This window comes from Natator depressus, chromosome 2, assembly GCF_965152275.1.
Source record: "Natator depressus isolate rNatDep1 chromosome 2, rNatDep2.hap1, whole genome shotgun sequence".
NCBI lineage: Eukaryota > Metazoa > Chordata > Testudines > Cheloniidae > Natator > Natator depressus.
The window spans coordinates 170113724-170129738 of NC_134235.1; the positions used below are offsets into that span (position 1 = coordinate 170113724).

A 16015-nucleotide genomic window follows, 5' to 3' on the forward strand; every position below is an offset into this window, starting at 1 on the left:
TGTGCATTAACAAACTTTTCTGCAGGACCACCACTGCATAGCGGCACAGAGGAATGAGAAGCAGATGCAAACAGTACCTAGTGTTATTAAGTTCTAAGGGGTACAGTAATCAGGAAAGGTTGGGGAGAGACTGCCTTAGAGTATAGCTCCAGCTCAGAGGCTCCCACTGATTGCAACTGTGGCAGAGTAACACAGAGAAATCCAAATATTACTCATTATTAATCCATCTTCAGCTAATTCTAGAAAGGCAATATTGTTCACACAGTACCCGAATACAGACCCTATTCTGGATAATCTGAGTTATGCCCATTAATATTTATTGCTGTCAGTTAAACAAATCTATTCTAAAGTTAGAAGTTGAAATTATTTAAACAATTATTGTTTTTCAAGTGTTGGTTTAAAACAAATTATTTGTCCAGCAGTAGTAATAACAAACCATAATTAATTTTTTCCACATCTGTAGATAAGATCTATTACAAACCTCAAATACTCATATAGAGTAGTTTTTAAACTGTTTTTTCTCCTTTCATCTGAAATTCACTAATCAGGTATGACTTAAAAGTAATTAACTTTTTTTTCCTGGTTTAACCATAGCTAAAAACAAAGGTAAATTCTTCAGGAGTCTAATCCTTAAATAATTAAGTCAAGTAATTGATTTCTTTCTTTCAGTTTCTTACTGTTTCAGATATTAGGAGGTCATTTTAAGTACTTAACTCTTTGAGTTATAAATTGCTTTAGACATGCTTTCTTATCTTTTTTACTCTGCATGTAGGAAATAGTTTCTTGTATAAACAGTAATGGGCCGTGTTCATCTGGTATAACAATACCCCCCTTTACCTGTATTTCATGTAATAAATTTCAAGGTGTCAGAATGCTGAGTAGTCATTCTCAATCCCTACACATCCAATATAAAACTAGTTGTTGTTCAAATATAAATAAATATACAATTAATTGAATGTAGTAATTAACCATTATATGCTTTCTATAGCTCTTTTGCTAAGATTTTCACTATTGACTAGTAATTTTGGTGCCTCAAATTTTGGCTACTCAACTTGAGACATCATAAAGTCACTTAATTTTCAAAAAGTGCTAAGTATCTCTTCTCTGAAAATCAGACCTCTCTAAGGTGTATCAGATTGGTCTCCAAAAAACTAAGGTCCCAAAAATTGTTTGTTAGTTCTTTAAAAATGATTATGATGATAATCTGAGCCATTTTTTATTAGTTTAAAATAATTAGTCCATCACCTGGAGAATAATATGTAAATATATAATGTCTTTGGAACTTAACAAATTAAAGCCAACATTAGATGTGAATTCTTCAGCGCTGCATGAATACTCCTACTCTGCTGACAATTTGTGTTTGGCTGGGATCTCTGAAAATAGAATCTTCATTTCAGTTCAAAATGTTATGCTTAATATCTCTTCTACTAGTAGTGTAAGTGGGCTTCTCATTTCACGGGCTGAAAGAATGAGTTAAAGAGCACTCCTATTTTCCAACAGGGAAGCCACCTCTATAGCCAGACTAGATTCAGAACAAAGGAATACAGAATTCAGGGGTGCCCCCTCCTTGTTACATCCTATTTAATAAATGATCCTTGATTATATGCTGTTTAATGCTGGGCACATCCACGTAGTTTTTCCCAGAAGTTACTGGTACTTCAGGTTATATGGAGTTTATTGCTTGGCTTTTCAGGCTTTCCACATTTCAGCCATATGTGCTCCTACCATCCATCCTGTTTTATTCAGAATTTCTCTTTATGACTACCTCTCTCGGGAAGAAACTGCTTTGTTCATTTTTAGACTTGGACAGCTCTTGTCAAAATTATCTTTCCTACCTTGGAAACACAGGCTGTGAATAATCTGACCCGTCTCTGTTTATCAGTCTCTGTTCTTTTGTTTTGGGTTGTGTGTTTAGAGCCCCTGTCTCCTATCAAAAGTCCTTATTGCTTTTGGACACAAGAGAGCTGGAGTCTAGTTTCTTTCCAGGAAGGTACCCTCTCTGTTCAACCTGATGCTGTTTGAAACTGGCTAAAAGTTTCTATATGCTGATCATATATCACTATAGAATCATATGAAAAGCATAGAATAAGCAACATTACTTGTTACAACCTCTTAACACTTACATGGTTTTTGTTACAATGATCATTAGTTTTATATTTTCTGTGTAATAATTCTTCTTTTTGCCTCATGTTGCTCTGCAATTTATACAGCATTATTTAATTCTAGTTGCTTTTATTGGTCACATATTTTGAGAGTGCAAATGCTGTTTGGTGTATAAAAGGTAAATGAGGTGTAAGTCAGTGTTAAGACTTAGATGCGCTGTCAGTCCGTAGATTCAGGTTTTTAAATACTAATTTTTCCAGGTGCAGGAGGTCAGCACCTTGTCCAGAAAGCAGTAAGCAATTAAATATTGTCAGGGCTTTTTGTTGTCCTTGCTGCAAACCAATACAATTTCTTTTATCTTTTGGTGGTACTCTAATGTATCAATTTAATTCAGTAGAGATCTCTCAGAATTATGGCTGTGATGATAAATGGGATGCCAGGAAAATGCAAATATTGCTTTCAGACCTTCAGAGACCTTTGAGAAAGGGTCCAAGTTTGACTGTAACACTTACAGCACTGTGAAATAGTTTAGGACTAAATGTGCCCTATTTAAAATTATTTTAATGTGATAGGGATTCTCTTCTGGATTCTAAAGATCAAATTCACCCCTGATATTAGTGGGTACAATTCCTGTTGAAATGAATGGGAGTTGTACCAACGTATGCTCTACAAATATTTTAATAGAAATTCCACATTCACTATACATTTTGTTGCCAAAAGGAATATGTTTTATGCACTGTAAAGTTCAATTGACTCCGTTGCTACATGAGAAAGGGATGGTGGTAGGGAAGAAACTGCTTCTGCAGGACACCCTAGTCTTTAACATATCCTGATTTAGGGAACTTGGGATCTCGGTCTTTAATACAAGCAGGATTGGAACTTGGGGATAATCAGTCATCCTCAGCACAGACATCTGAGATGTAACTTTTCTTCAGATTCAGCTGGGAGAGGAAAGACCCCAGTTTTTTTGAAGCAAGGTCTGTCAATGAGAGCACTGCTACAAGGGCATCAGATTACTCCTTCCTAGAACCAGAAGTAAAACCAGAAAGGTGTACATGTAGTTGTGACCCTACACCCCATATTCCTCATAGAGATATGGTTATTATATGATTATGGCATAACTAAGATGTTTTATGCAAGATGGGTCACGTAAGATATCATTTGAGAGGTTATGATTTACTGAATATGACTATCCTATTTGTATGCATGTATCATTTTTGTATCTGAAGTTAGGAATATTGTCTATGCATCTATTACAAATGTTTTTACACCTGTGGAATGCCCACTAGACAGAATGCAATCAGTCTGGATGGCCAGTTAGGAAGAGCCATTAGGAAGAACAATAGGTCTTAGAATGCTAATCACCCACTGAGAAGTTTCCTGGGATGCAGCAAACAGCCTCTGGGTTATGGCTGCAGGTACATGTGACCAAAGAGACCAAGTGACCAAAGGGAAATAAGGACAACCTGGGGAATTACAGACCAGGCAGCTTAACGTCTGTACCCGGAAAGATAATGGAGCAAATAATTAAGCAATCAATTTGCAAACACCTAGAAGTTAAGGTGATAAATAATACTCAGCATGGATTTGTCAAGAACAAATAGTGTCAAACCAACCTGATAGCTTTCTTTGACAGGGTAAAAAGCCTTGTGGATAGGGGGGAAGTGGTAGATGTGGTATCTTGACTTTAATAAGGCTTTTCATACTGTCTTGCATGACCTTCTCATAAACAAACTAGGGAAATACAACCTAGATGGAGCTACTATAAAGTGGGTGCATAACTAGTTTGAAAATCGTTCCCAGAGTGTAGTTATCAGTGGTTCACAGTCATGCTGGAAGGACATATAAAGAGTGGGGGCCCACAGGGATCGGTTCTGGGTCCGGTTCTGTTCAATGTCTTCATCAATGATTTAGGTAATGGCATAGAGAATACACTTATAAAGTTTGCAGACAATACCAAGCTGGGGGGGGGTTGCAAGTGCTTTGGAGGATAGGATTAAAATTCAAAATGATCTGGACAAAATGGAGAAAGTCCAGAGAAGAGCAACAAAAATTATTAAAGGTCTAGAAAACATGACTTATGAGGGAAGATGGGGTGAAAAAATTGGGTTTGTTTAGTCTGGAGAAGAGAAGACTGATTTTTAACTCACCATAACATGGTTTGGGTGCATTTACGCTAGCGGGCCATGCTGCATAATAATCAGTTTGACCACATCTCTGTTTAACCCGTGCTTAATAATGAGTTGGATAAACAAGCCAGTTCTGTCACAACTATTTAAATCATGCTTAAGATCAGCTATTGAATACTGTTTACCACATGTAGCCAAACTCTGACATAGTTCCTTAGAAGAATAGTACAGATTTGCTAACTTGTTTTTGAAACCACTGTAGCATTCTTTCTTCTAATATGGGATAGAGCATTGTTCTTACAAAGAAAGCACTGAAACCATCTACTCACTTTGAAGCTTAGCTGATCTTGACTTGATATAGGGCAGCAATAGGTAGCGGTTTAATAGTGCAGTGAAGAGGCAATTGAGCCTCTCAGCTCTCATAGCAAGTTATTTGTGCCACAGATATGTGAATATCCTTGCCATGTGAATTAACTCACAAAGATCTCTGGTATCATAGGAAAAGGACAGAGTGAATGTAGATGAGAGACTATCTGGACTCTTCCTCATAGAATTGCACTAAAAAGGACTGAATGATAATATTAAATGTCCTAAAGTAATGGATTGTGAGGAAAATTACGTTGTAATACTCATCACTTTGGGATTACAGAATATAAGGGCCTTTAGAATGGTTTTGATTTTTAAGCATGAAATCACTAAAAATGCTAATACTTGTACTTAGCCCATAATGATAGGCCTGCTGAGTATAGGACATCAAACTCACAGGTTTAAGGGGATAAAATGTCAGAATGGACCAGTAAAAAGCTAGTTGGAAATTTTGAGCAGAAACACACTATTCTTGGTTATTGTACTTCCCATTTGCATCTTCTCTCTGTACCTTTCTGATCATCTGAAAAGATTTGTGTAGGTGCATGTGTAGTTGGCAGATAAGGGTTAATAAAATGAGTGCTCAGAGGGGACATTCATACAGCACATTGACAGTTAAATTATGAGGCACCTGTGAATGCTGAAGATGCTCTTGTGTGCAAGAACTGAACTTCCCAAGCTCCCTCTGATAGTAACTATTTCATACGCCCGTCTAGCATGCTGCTTACTTCAGACTGTGTCGTAATTTCAGTTTGTGTGTATATTTGTAATGTCTTCACCACTGGCAGTTTAACTGACAGAAGCATATTTTCCCCTGACGCATGCATCATTTTTTTTCCCCTCTTACCATTGCTGACCACTTACCCAATCATCATATGGGCTTGACATAGAAGATAAAATTACTGTTCCAAAGGTAGAAAGGTACTTTACCCTCTATTCCCTATATTTGGAAGGGACTCACCTAATGTGCTTGGTGAAAAGTGTCAGCATTAATGTTACATGATTCTGTAATCTCAGGAGAGTCAATTACTACTCCTATAATCCTGTCCTACTTATCTATTCATCACACATGGATTACATAATACATGTGAGTTTACTACAACAACACAATTAAATGGTCAGATGAACTAATTGGCTACACTGTACTTGAAAAATAGTAAATTTATTGCTCTTCAAAACACTGTCCAACCTTTGGACCCAGTCCTGCAAATTCTTCCTATCAGCTGTAAATGGTTCTATTGCATTGAAATTAATGGGATTGCATGTGCCAGTCACTTGAATTATCTGCAGGACAGGGCTTTTCACTTCTAGTGCTACCCTAGAAGAGACACACCTAATAAAGGAACTATTCCACAGTGAATTAAATCCCAGGTACTAGAGAGAGTGAATTATAATGATTATTAGACCCCAATCAATGAACACATCTGCTTCAAACAATTTATGACAAGTCTATGGGATGAAATCCCTCTAGGGCGAATGCCAGTAAAATGAGATTTACTATCCCCCAAGGTTAAACATTTAAGTGGTCACCGCTGTATATATAAAATATAAATTTTCTCCAAAGAGCAAATAATTGATGCTCCTGAGATTACAGCACCATGTAATATTGGTGATGACACTTTTCACCAAGCACTTTAGATGAGTGCCTTCCCGACATAGTGTAGGCCGTGCATTACTGCCTTACCTGACTTATATCTCTGATACAAATCTATCACTCCTAAATACTTGTCAATCTTCTACACGTATAATCCTGTCCTACTTATCTATTCATCACACATTGGTTGCATATAATATGTGAGTTAACTACAACACAAATAATTGTAGCCAGTTAGTTCATTTTATCATTTAAAACTTATAATGCAAACAAGACTTTACTTTTAACTGTGGTGGTGGTCACTGTATTTGTTCTGCATGTGCTCTTAAGAGTCTCCCATTCTAAGAGAAACATAAAGGGAAACAGTAGCAACAGGAGCTGAATCCATTGTAGGGTAACACAGAACTATCAATCAATTCAATTTAAAATAGATGCTACAGCAGATGTAAGTGATCTTCACTTTTTTGATTTAATAAGATCCCATCTAGAGTGGGTCAGAATTTTTCAAAAAAAATTTTCCCCCAACAAAAAAATGTTTACACAAAAATTTCCCACTTTTGACCAGCTCTAATCCCATTGTGTCATTAATGTTGATACAATTGGTACTCTGCATCATAGACGCCTTTGACAAATCACACAACTGCTTGCTTTGTGACACCTCTTTATACCAATACTACAATATTACATTTTTAAAGGATATTCATTTAAGAAAGCTTTACCATATTCAGAAAGATTCTGGCAACAAATTTGGCCTAACATTTCAAGGTTGAAAAAAAAAAAGTTTTTATAAAACCTCACACCAATAGAAATGGATCCAGAATTTGTTTAAAATATTCCTATCAAAACATTTGGTTTTAAACAAATAAACATATTCTTATTTGGTTTAATTGTTGTTCCCTTCATCTTTTCCATTTACACTGTAATTTTGGAGATTTAATTTGTTCCCATGGATTCAAATATTATCTGCCTGTCATTTAGGTAATCTTTTTGTACTCAGCATTATTGTGTCTAAGTGCAAACATGTATGGAAAGAAAACAGTAAGACGGATTGTATTCTCTGCCCTTTCCTTACATAACACAATGACAGCTGTGCTCAGACTTTCTTGTGCTGCCATCTATAGGGTAGTCACTGAAGGAAAGCTAATATAATGAGTTAAGTCTTAAATTTTGTTCAGAATATTGTGAGAATCATAGTCTAGTGGCAGGGTGTTCCACAGCAGTTGGCAAGGTCCCAGGAACTCCTGATTCCCTGCACTTTAATGTCACAGTGTGCACAGATGAAGGGCAAGCTGCCATGGAAAGTGGTGATTCCTGAGACAAATTTATTAATTTGGATTGGACAGGGTGACAGGGCAGTGGGCAGAGCACCAGGGTGATGTATTCTGATCACCCTCTTTTACTCAGAAGACTTGCTACCCTGTGGCTGCACCATTTGGAACGTCTTCTGGACATTCTCTTCTAACATATAAGGTACACAGTGCTGTAGTACTCAAGCCTGAGAGTACATTACTGGGGCCAGGGCATCATGCAATAGCAAGGGGGGCAACGTTTTGGCCAGCCAGAGGTTGATATGTCATTTGTGACTACTAATGCCGTATGGGTGTCCAGGAGCAGTAAAGAGTCTAGAAGAAGACTGGAAGACTAGAAGAACCCTGACACAATACAAAGCTTTGACTGGAGGACAGATTCCTTCATTTGAGGATGATAATATGGTTTCAGCCAGTTCTTCAGAATGATTTCCTTCTCTTGTCACCATTGTGTCCATCTTACCCCGATTTAGTTTCAGCCATCTACTCTTCATCAAAGAGCTACCACACCCAAACACTGGGCAAGATGGATGATGGCTTTGCATGTGTTTGAAATAGGGAATCATAGAACTGGAAGGGACCTCGAGAGGTCATCTAGTCCAGTCTCCTGCACTCGTGGCAGGACTAAGTATTGTATAGAACAGTGTGTCAACTGCATATTGCTGGCACTGACGTCTGTGGCTTCTTGCAGTTAACCCTGAGGCTTAACTTGTTGCGTGTTGAATATTGGATAATATTGAATCTTGTGGGCTCCACAGTAGAGTCCTGGTGAGGCAGAAGAATAGCTGCCCATCGCATCCCTCTCTATGCTGATGACTCCCACATCTCGCTTTCTATGACCTTTCATCATCTGTCCCGTCACACATTTCCATATGTCCTCAGCGTGTCTTCCTGGATATCCCTTCACCTCCTGAAGCTCCACATTGTTCCAAACCAAATGTATCTTTCCACATAAACTCTCTCGTCTCCTTCCCTTTACTGCTGAAAAAAGACACCCCAAGCTTAAAACTTCATTGTCATGTCTGGCTCCTCTCTTCCTCTCGCTATATATAGGTTGTCACCAAATTCTGAGGCATTTTTCTCCCCAATACCTTAAAATCTGTCTTTCCCTCTGAATCCCAACTAATGAAACGCTAGTCTGTTCATTAATTATTTGTCTGCTCTACTTCAGAACCCTCCCTGACCATCCGCCTCTCCCTTTTTTTTCTTTCCAATCTACCCCAAATGTTGTTGCTAAGGTCTATCTTTCTTCCTGCTCAGACCACGACTTCTGTCCTTAGGTCTCTTCACTGATTTCCTTTTCCTTCCATGTTAAAGTTCACACTCCTTATCCTTCAACACTTTCCATAACATCCACTTCCTACTTCTCTGCTGATACCCTCCCCCTTCTCATTCTTATGCTTCCCAGCATCCTCTCTGTTAACTGTTTCAATCTTTTGTCTCCTTCTCCTTGTGACCTTGTGCCTTTTTTCCATATTCCACTTTATATTTAGAACAATCTTTCAACTGCCATGTGCCAACTCCTATCCCTTTCCTCCTTTAGATCTGTCTAAAATTGGTCTGTCAGCCTTTGTTGAGCTCTGCACCTATCATGTCTGCACACCTTTTTGTGTTTGAACCACCTTAATTATATATTATATTGTTTGCAAGTTATATTGGATTTGTTTAAGTTACTCTGTAAGTGCCTTGGGACAGGGTCCTTGCCTTTGTGTTTTTGTGAAGCGACACTTAGGCACTATAAATAACTTAGAAGCCCAACTGCTTGCAACTTGATACTCTTTACTTGTTACCCACATTTAACTTTCATATTTTTGAACAAAGGTTATACATTCCTGTTATCTTTGATGTGTAGTTAAGTATAGGTGCTCCCAATTTTCAGCTGATTATTTCATTTGTTCCATTTGATTTAGGAGACTTAACAGAGGGAAAATTGTTTCTCAGATTTTTCTTTATTTTTTGTGTTTGGCCCCTATTCTGTTAGTGCTTTCTTATTAAAATGGCACCTAAAATGAGTAACATCAGAAACAAGAGTAAAAGTTAAGCCTGTTTGGATGAAACACACTAAAAAAAAAACAGCCTTCTGACATTTTCGTCATAGTGCTAAACTTAGAAGTTGATCTCATTTCCCAGCACCAAACACGAAGTGGGGAAAAATAAATTGAATCAATCCTCAGAACTGATCAATGTTTTTTTTTCAAAACTACTTTATAAGATAAAAATCAATACAGCTATATTATTTGCCATTATTATCATCACCAGTAACATTAGAAAATGATGATATTTGATTTGTAAGTTAAAATGCTAAAGCAGTTCAGCTGTCTACTTCAGAGGTAAAAACTTAAAAGGAAGTAATTTTAATCCATCTTTGGGTTTCTTTTTACTCTTAAACTTTGTAACTTTGGTTTCTAGAGAGGTTTCTACAAACACAGTATCAGTTTCATTTTTTAGCACCAGTGTAGTATTTGTTTATTTAAAGTTTAAAAATAAGAACAAATTTTTGATTTTGTGAACTCTCCCTTACATGGGTAGCCTTATGTTGCGTCTATGGAAGATTTCTAGATGGGAACTTGAAAGTATCATTCTGCACCTAATTTTCCCCATGGGTGGCTTACAGTACTTTGACTGTCTAGCCCTTTTTGTACAAATGTTTTGTTGTTTTTAATCTTTCTGCCAAACAAATGAACTCATTTGTTAACTTTTTAAGATACGTATTTCCCAAAAGAAAGTAAACTCCCTAAGAAAGTAGGATTTTTTTTTTAAATAAGTCAATTTATTCCTTGTACAGTATTGCTAAGGCACTTTGTTTCTGGCTTTACTTGTTTAAAATTTCCTAGCAATGTGTCAGTGTTTACTACAAACATTTAACAACAGATGAAAATCAATGCCAATGTTAACTTCACAGTTTTCTGGGAAAATATTAGGTTTAGTATTGGGGGACAGGACATCCAGCTTACCAGGTTGCCATTTGTCTTTATGGAGCACAGAGCTAGATCTGGACTCTGAACCATCTCTCAGGTGCCAGAGGGATCCCCCAGAGCTGCCTCCCCGCTCCAGAAGGAGAGAGGTATATCTGGAGAATCCAGCACTTCCAGAATTTCAGTAAAAATTGGTAAAAACTGAAAACAAAGGGCATATAAATATTGCTAACTCTGAGCATTCAAAAATCATGAATCAGACCCCTAAAATCATGAGATTTTAATTTAAGAGAATACATTTGTATGTAACTTGTAAATGCTTTTTATTTGCCATTTGGGTTTTGAGTGTTTAGTACTTGTCTTCAAACTTTTCTCCACAAGCGTGAAGGCTAGAAACTTTTCTTTCTTAAATGAAAGATGAGATTCTTCTGTACTCACTTGGCTGTGTAAGCTTGGGCTTTAAGAAAAATATGAAATATTACAACTCTTGTGGTTAAACCCTGAGAATTGGCAACACTTTGATAATTACCTGAGGTATTTCTGTTTTAAAGATCTCATGTTCTTTATATAAGTAACATACTTTTAGAGACATCTGTTCCACAAGCAGGTGCTTAACTTCAAGCATGTGAGTAGCTCCATTGTTGAATCAGGGCCACAAAGTCTAAAAGAATGATCTCAAGGTTACCAATCCAAAGAAACTGAGTTTGAGAAGCCAGGAATTAATCAAGGTCCCTCTTAGGCCAGGCATCTTTACTTCACTGCTTTTCATATTCTTTTACCAATAGATGTCAGAATAGAGATACACTTCAGTGTAGCTTGCACCTCTTGCAGAGTAACTCAGGGCTTGTGTACACTTCAAGCACTGCAGCAGCGAAGCTGTGCCACTGCAGTGCTCAGTGAAGACTATCTGTGCCAATAGGAGAGCTTCTCCCTTCGTTTTAGGTATTCCACCTGCCCGAGAGGCGGTACCTATGTCAATGGGAGAAACCCTCCCATCAACATAGCAGCGTCTACACCAGCAGTTAGGTTGGTATAACTGCATTGCTTAGGGACGTTATACCAGTTTGTAGTGTAGACCAGGGCCCAGAGCAATTTCCCAGGAAGGGAATGCTCACAGGATATGAGAAACATCACAGTAGAGAAATAGCTAAGCATGTTGCATGGCTAAAAGGGCGTTAGGCATGAATTTGTAAATACCTGCATTTGTGGAGCATCCACAATACCCATGGAAACTTGTGGCTCAGCACCTTATGAGGTTGTGTGATTTGAGAAGATAGACCATGTTGAACTGTTCTCCATCTTGCTCTGCAAACTATCAAACAGGTTAAAGCTATAAATTCTGATAGTTTTTAACTGACAACTTTAAAGTTCATTTGCTAACTGAGAGCATGGTTCATATTGAGGATTTTTATAAGATATTTGGCATAAGCAGTAGAATTTGTCAACCACCTCAGATCATTCATCTTGGCAGTAAGGTATTTCTCCTTCATTTTCGTCTAACTTGTCACTTCACAGTGGGGGAGGCTGCTGGGGGAGAGGAAACATGAAATACAAGGCTGACGCTTACAATATTTTCTTTCAGTAAAAAGTTATTTATTTGGCACTTAAGATATTGCTTGAGTTACACATCTAGTTTTCTCTTGTTTTAAGGATCTTAGTCTTTGTAATACACTCAATAAGTGATACAAAACCAAGAAACCCAAAATGTATTTTTTTAAATACCCATTTTGGTAGAGAAATTAATAAACCATAAAAAAAATTAAATTTTTCACTGCTGTGAGAGGGAATTATGTCTGTGACTCCGATTATCACTTACAGGAGTTAAGTGCTCCCATGCATCCAAGAGAATAAAAGCCAAAGTCATGTACTTCTGAAGCATCTTATCTCTTTTGTTATGTAGGATAAATTATGTAGGAAGAATCTGATATTTTTCCCCACAAATATTAGCACAATTTCCTTCTTTGATGTTTCCTGCTAGCCCTGTTGCAGGAAACCATTTCTTATATAACTGAGAACAGATCATTATTGTCCCTGTACTGTGAAATGCTGCGTTTCCTTTCCCTCTGAACTTTGCACTGTTCACTCTTCTTTAGTTCATTATTTTGGATGGTGTTTAAAAACCTAACTATGGGAATGTCATTTTCTTAAATTCCATAGGTTTTAGATTTATTTCTCTAGAACCCTTTTAAACTTTGTAGAACCCCATTGTTTTATTACTGGTTTAGAACTTTTTCCAGGAGGGAAAGTACATGAAACTTACAATTGTGGCCAAAATTTTGGCTTTGTGATGAACCCCCAAACTAGGTAAGTTTTGCCTAGTTTTGTTTCTAAAGAGTTACACAGCTCACGTGGAAAGTCAACAGTTTAAAAAAATTAATGACTAGATCAGGATTTGTCCAAAATGGAGGAAAAAACAACCTAACTTCGGATGTGAATGCTAGTGCAGAGGAATATTGCACAGTATTGGATTCAGATTATAGATGGGACCAAACCAAAAGCGCAGATTCAAAATCCCATAGTTTCAGATCTGGATCTTTGACTGGTCCCTCTCTGTATGATAGGCAACACTTAAATCCCAGATCCAAATACTTCTGAACTTTGGGAGAATTAAGATCAGTCCTGTCTAATTCAGATGTATTCTATTGAATTTTTAAAATGTGTTGTATAAATGGCTTCCTGGTCCTTGGTTGCTACTGTCTAAAGAAGACTTCTTTCTATATTGCAGGGAAAGCACAAACTGCATGTAAACACAGGACTTGAAAGTAACTGGTGTGGCCTCATTCCAGTTGGGAACCCTTGTGACAGCGTGACTACAACGGGCCTAAAATGGAACCTCAGTAAGTAAGATGTCTCATTGCTGACACCCTTTCAAATTAGGGGTAGCTTCATTGGCATTATTTCAGATTTACACCTATGTAGCACACATTTAAATCTTGTCCTATATGTTTTTGGGGGTGCAGGAGGAGGAAGGAATAGTAAACTTTAGTGGAGCACGTTTTTACAGCAATAAAAAAAGTCAGAAAAGGAAATGCATGAATTATATTAAAACCTAAGACATCACAGGCTGTAATATGTTTTGCTTTTGGGAATCATAATACTGTTTAAATAGAACATTTGTTGTGGTCATGATGCATTACCATCCTGATACATTACTCTTCAGGGAGGTAAGGCTGCAAGTGCCTAAACTCCTGCCTATAAGCCATAAAGTTATGAGAGAGAAATAATAATGCGATACAGATTATTAAAGCCACCTCACTTTCTGGGAACTGGTTGACATATACTGTCCATTTGTCAACTCTGGATGAATATATCTTTTCTTTATTATTATTTAAAATGGGTAAAGTGCATTTGCTCTAAACAGGAGTATTTGTTAGAAGATGAAAAGATGACAAAAATTCTTTTGACAGAAAAATAGAAAGGGGACATTTTTCCTTTGAGTTGTGTAGGTTATTTTCACCCAAGAAGATGAAGTCAACTTTTGTGTGTGTGTGTGTGTGTGTGTGTGTGTGTGTGTGTGTGTGGAGATGCATTAAAATTGAAAAGGAAAGAACCAAAGAAGTGGTTCACAAGCACTGGAATGTTCCGTAAAGTCCATCTTCTACTAACCCAGAGACCATTTTTTATTTCAGAAGGTGGAGAAATCCAGTAGAGGAGAGGCTGTTCTAGATTTGATTTTGACAAATAGGGAGGAACTAGATGAGAATTTGAAAGTGGAGGTCAGCTTAGGAGAAAGTGATCATGAAATGGTAGAGGAATGGTAGGAGGGAAAACAGCAGAATAAAGAGAATGGATTTCAAGAAGGCAGACTTTAGCAAACTTAGGGAGTTGGTAGGTAATATCCCATGGGAAGCAAGTCTAAAGGGGAAAACAGTTCAAGAGAGTTGGCAGTTTTTCAAAAAGATATTAAGGGCACAAGAGCATACAATGCCACAAATATAGGAAGAATGACTAGAGACCACTGGGGCTCAACCAGGAGATCGTCAATGATCTGAAACTCAGAGTCCTACAAAAAGTGGAAAATAGGCCAAATTACAAAGGATGAATATAAACAAACAACAATAAAAAGGGTAACAAGAAAACATTCTACAAATACATTAGAAGCAAGAGGAAAACCAAGGACAAGGTAGGCCTGTTACTTGTTGCAGGGGGAGAATAATAGAAAATGTGGAAATGGCAGAAGTCCTAAATGACTTTATTTCAGTTTTCACCAAAAAGGTTAGTAGTGATTGGATATCTGACATAGTGAATGTCAGTGAAAATGAGGTAGGATCAGAGGCTAAAATAGGGAAAGAACAAGTAAAAAATTACTTAGATAAGTTAGATGTCTCCAAGTCACCAGGGCCTGATGAAGTACATCCTAGAATACTCAAGGAGCTGACTGAGGAGCTATCTGAGCCATTAGTGATTATCTTCAAAAAGTCATGGAAGATGGGAGAGATTTCAGAGGACTGGAAGAGGGCAAATACAGTGCCCATCTATAAAAAGGGAAATAAGGACAACCTGGGGAATTACAGCCCAGCCAGCTTAACTTCAGTACCTGGAAAGATAATGGAGCAAATAATTAAGCAAATCAATTTGAAAACACCTAGAAGATAATCAGGTGATAAGTAACAGTTATCATAGATTTGTCAAGGACAAATTGTGTCAAACCAGCCTAATGGCTTCCTTTGACAGGATAACAAGCCTGGGGGGTGAGGGGGAGAGTGGTAGATGTAGTATATCTTGACTTTAGTAAGGCTTTTGATACTGTCTCGCATGACCTTCTCATAATCAAATGAGGGAAATATAATCTAGATTGAGGTATGATAAGGTGGGTGTATAACAAGCTGGAAAACCGTTCCCAGAGAGTAGTTATCAGCGGTTCACAATCAAGCTGGAAGGACATATCAAGTGGGGTCCTCCAGGGATCAGTTCTGGGTCCAGTTCTGTTTTATATCTTCATCAATGATTTAGATAATGGCATAGCACACTGAAAGGGGTTACAAATGCTTTGGAGGATACATTTAAAATTCAAAATAATCTGGAAAAAAATGGAGAAATGGTCTGAAATTCAATAAGTACAAATGCAAAGTACTCCATTTAGGAAGGAACAATCAGTTGCACACATACAAAACAGGAAATGAATGCCTAGGAAGGAGTATTGCAGAAAGGGATCTGAGGGTCATAAATATGAGTTAATAGTAACAGTTGCAAAAAAAGCAAACATCGTTCTGGGATGTATTAGCATGAGTTTTGTCAGCAACACCTGAAAAGTAATTCTTCTGCTCTACTCTCTGCTGACAAGGAGTATTGTGTCCAGTTCTGGGTGCCACATTTCAGGAAAGATGTGGACAAATTGGAGAAAATCCAGAGAAGAGCAACCAAAATGATTAAAGGTCTAGAAAATATGAACTATGAGGGAAGATTGGAAAAAATTGTATTTATTTAGTCTGGAGAAGAGAAGACAGAGGGGGAAAAATTCATAGGCAGGAGTTGTAGACCAAGCTGGATGAGCAAGCATCTCAAAGAGGTGATTAAGAAAAAGCAGAAAGCATACAGGGAGTGGAAGATGGGAGGGATCAGCAAGGAAAGCTACCTTATTGAGGTCAGTACATGAAGGGA

General features: G+C 37.5%; 1 protein-coding gene across 5 annotated transcripts in view; it reads left to right on the forward strand.

Moving 5' to 3' along the window:
• TPK1 (thiamin pyrophosphokinase 1) overlaps positions 1–16015 on the forward strand; it is a 568487-nt gene that overhangs the window by 438759 nt on the left and 113713 nt on the right. For all 5 annotated transcript variants that reach the window (XM_074945273.1, XM_074945274.1, XM_074945278.1 and 2 more), the window contains one exon: positions 13140–13251. In XM_074945273.1, the coding sequence (XP_074801374.1) occupies positions 13140–13251 (112 nt within the window). The remainder of the gene's footprint in view (positions 1–13139; positions 13252–16015) is intronic.